Below are 3,769 nucleotides of genomic sequence, written 5' to 3'. Positions count from 1 at the left end.
GATTGGTCGGATCTATAAGAAGTTCGACTACATCAACTGCGTTGTCAAGTGCTTTCGCTTTCGTTCTATGAGAGTACGTGGACACACTCCTTCCCTCTCATTACTATGCATCTCCTAGATAAATCTTGCATGAGCGTAATTTTTTTTAAAAAAATTGCATGCTACATTTTCCAACAAGAATTTCGTTGTGCCAATCTTAGCACATGAGATCTTGAATGCACCGGAGATATTAATGATCGCTCGACATAACTAAGAGAAGCCAAAAATAATTATGATGAAACAAAATAACAATTCCTTAATATTTATGTCTACACATATCCGAACATGTAATGATATCACAAAAAGTACTACTATAGTACACCATATGAAAGGGACTGCAAAACTGCTGGAATGAAGAACAATCACTTACCAAACTATAACTAGAACTTCTAGTTTGTTTTTTTCTATAGGAACAGAAGCTTCTAGTCTAAACAAACTAGAAGTTTTTGTCTCACAGACTACACACCCACATGGCAAAAATAAGAGTTAATTAAAGTTTTAGTACATAAACTTGCAGCGAGGATACACTTTTATACAAAAACTTGCAAAATGACTCAAATTAGCCCCTAAACTTGCTCTGCGGGAACAAATTGATACAATTTAGTCTGAAACCTGCCACGTCAGATGGATGGCACGGCGCCGGTCGATATCATGCAGAACCCCCCCCCCCCCCAGTATAGCAATAAGCGAACCCACGGTCCTCTTGCGAAAACCAAATAATCCTAAAACACTTAGGCGCGGTGCATTAACTTCTACATCGTTTTTTATTTTTTGACATATCAACCAATAAGAAACGTGGGGTGTGCATGCTTTTAATGACATGACACTACCAAACACGACATGCAGTGGTTAGATCATTGCATGCAATGCTATTAATTAGCAAATCAACATTAAGTTTTCTCGTTCCCCCCCCCCCCTTCTTAGTCACGGTGCATAATCTAAAATGACTTAGAGGGTGTTTGGATTCAAGAGACATATTTTAGTCTGACTAAAAATAGTCTCTTTAAGAGGCTAAAGTTTTAAGCACCCCTGACTAAAGAGGCGCTAAAACTAGTCTTGAGACTAAATTTTTTAGTCAGGGGTATCCCTACTAAAATGTGGATTAGTCATCTCTCTCCTTATTTAAGTCCTCTCCTTTAACACAGGCGAGTTCTGAATTAGAGGATTTGGAGGATAATAAATGCTCATTAACTTGATTTTAGTCTCTTTACTATTTGGATCCAAGTATGGATGGGGCTAGCAAATTTTAGTCCCACTACTTTTAGTCATGGGACTAAAACGTATCCAAGCACCCTTTTATTCACCTAGTCGGAGGGAGTACCATCCCCTTTAGCCCCACCCCTAAGATAAATAATGGGGTTGTATCTCCCCCTTAGTGAGGCCATGCCTTCCCCCCTGAGATAGATGGCTGGCGAAGTCCATTCTTTCTGGTGAGCTCGCAATGAACTAGAATAGTTGATTGACCCTTCCGTAAAAAAGAAAAGGTGATTGACGTGAATAAAATTCTTAAGCGCCTAAGAAATAGCAACACTGTCAGTTAATTGATCCGAGGAAAAAGTGCAAATCTCAACGTTGGATCGGATGGACAAGGAGTCAACTGACTTGGCTAAGTGTTCTGTCTGCTGCTGACCCACCACACGTACGTTGTGAAGCAATGTAGCTCCGTGTACGGGCCTGGAGCCAGTCCTGTAATGTTTTCTATATAAACACCGATGACAGGAGCAAAGCAGCAAAGCAAGTTCTTACTGATTTCCACCAGGAACAATATATGGAGTCTTTGCTTTCAGTACTTGCTTATGCCTCCTTCTTCTTCCTTGTCCTAGCTGTGTTCCGACGCATCTGCCGTGTGCCGGCGCGGGTGATCCCTCAGCCGATCATCGAGATCAGCGATGCTGCCGTCACCAGGCGCGCACTGGTTGAGTACGCCGACGCTTTCTCCAACCGCCCAATGTCCATGTTCCGCATCCCTATCGTCAAAGGTCACCGCCGCCGACGGAGCGACAACATAATCTCCGTGCCATACGGCCCGCTCTGGCGCACCCTGCGGTGCAACCTCGCAGCGGAGACCATCCACCCCACGCGCTACGCTTCCTATGTGCCGCTGCGACGGGCGGCCATCGACGACATCGTCGCTAGCGTCCAGTCAGCCGCAAGCAAGGGCAGGGCGGTGGTCGTCCGCGACGGCCTCTATGCCGCCGTGTTCTCCATGATTGCACGCATGTGCTTTGGAGAAGGCCTGGTCGACGAGGCCGACGTGCGGGTCATGCAGTGCGAGTTCCGGGAGTTCATCCTCGCCGCCGTGGAATCCACCTCCACGTGCGAGTCTAAGCTCTTGGGCTACTGGAGGCGACGGCAAAGAGATCCTATCGCCTTGCGCCGCCGGCTGGCCGAGCTTTTCCTCCCTCTCATCGAGGAGGCACGGCGGCAGTCGTCACGATTTTGCGACGGCCACGCCCGTTCATACGTCGATTCGCTCATCCGTCTCCGCGTTCCAGACGAGGACGACGACAATGACGAGCATCTACGCCGAGCCCTCACGGAAGACGAGATGGTGAGCCTCGTGTTAGAATTCCTCGGCGCCGGCACGGAGACCGTTGTGGCTTGCGTGGAGTGGACCCTCGCTCACCTAGTCACCCGGCCGGAGATCCAGAACAAACTGCGTCGCGAGGCCATCATCAACATCAAGTACGATGGTGACAACAAGTATCCCTCCGAGTCCGAGGACGAGGAGAGAGAAATACTCCACCGCGGCATGGCGCCGTACCTCCACGCCGTGGTGCTCGAGAGCCTCCGCATGCACCCGCCGACGCCGTTCGTCATGCGCGACATCCGCGCCGAGGGAGGAGTGGTCCGCCAAACGGCCATGCCGGCCGGCGGTTTGCGCGTGCACTTCGTCTTGGGGGACATCGGGAGGGACCCCAAGACATGGACGGATCCCGACGAGTTCCGGCCGGAGAGGTTCCTTGCCGGAGGAGAGGGAGAGGCCGTTGGGCCTCTGCCGGGGCCCAAGGAGATCAAGATGATGCCGTTCGGCGCAGGGCGGAGGTACTGCCCAGGCATGGCTCTGGGGATGCTCAATGTCAAGTGCTTGCTGGCAGCGCTGGTGCGCGAGTTCGAGTGGACCGAGGGAAATTGTGGCGTCGACCTCACGGAGCTCGACGGATTCTTCAAAGCGATGAAGAAGCCACTTCGTGCTCGTGTCACGCCTCACACGTGCATGCAGCAAATGTAATAATCAGGGAGTTTGTTTAATAAACTCGTTAAATAATGGACATGATCGGGGCACACGCGAGTTGTACGCCGCTGCTATTTTTCTTTCGGATATGTTCATGCGCAATGCCATGAGTATGTTGTATGTTTGTTGTCCGCGCCTAACTATGGTTCTCCAATAATGGACATATGTTTTTATATATTTTTATAAAGTATTTGCGAGTTTGTCAAATTTTTTAAAACGGATTTGTTATTTCACATCTAGATGTGAAATAGTTATCTCACATCTAAATCTTCCACCGTTGGATCAGTGTTGATCTTGTTTGTCTCGCCGGTCTAGTACGCCGATATTGGCGGGCCGTAAATCGTTTTGTTTATCTCGGCCGTGTCTCAAGTCTCTGTCCATCCTGTATGTAAGAGCATCTCGAGCCGTTGGCCCCCCAGGGGGCGTCTAAAAGCGTCGCCTGGGGGTGAGCCGGCGCAAAAAATGGCCCTGGGGGCGAGTCGGTCCCCAGCCGTC

At 49.5% G+C, this 3,769-nt stretch overlaps 1 protein-coding gene across 1 annotated transcript; it reads left to right on the top strand.

Moving 5' to 3' along the window:
- Positions 1–1,790: 1,790 nt before the first annotated feature.
- Positions 1,791–3,464, top strand: LOC123130245 (cytochrome P450 89A2). The gene has a single exon (XM_044550188.1). It carries the CDS (start codon positions 1,808–1,810, stop codon positions 3,269–3,271), a length of 1,464 nt encoding a protein of 487 aa, XP_044406123.1. The 5' UTR covers positions 1,791–1,807; the 3' UTR covers positions 3,272–3,464.
- Positions 3,465–3,769: the final 305 nt, after the last annotated feature.

The sequence above is a fragment of the Triticum aestivum genome, chromosome 6A (genome assembly GCF_018294505.1).
Source record: "Triticum aestivum cultivar Chinese Spring chromosome 6A, IWGSC CS RefSeq v2.1, whole genome shotgun sequence".
Lineage (NCBI taxonomy): Eukaryota > Viridiplantae > Streptophyta > Magnoliopsida > Poales > Poaceae > Triticum > Triticum aestivum.
The sequence above is the reverse complement of the archived record's forward strand: the minus strand, read 5'-3'. Positions and strand labels throughout refer to the sequence as shown.

Coding starts and splice junctions, on each gene's coding strand:
- LOC123130245 (XM_044550188.1), top strand. CDS start 1,808: ATGGAGTCTTTGCTTTCAGTACTTGCTTATGCCTCCTTCTTCTTCCTT.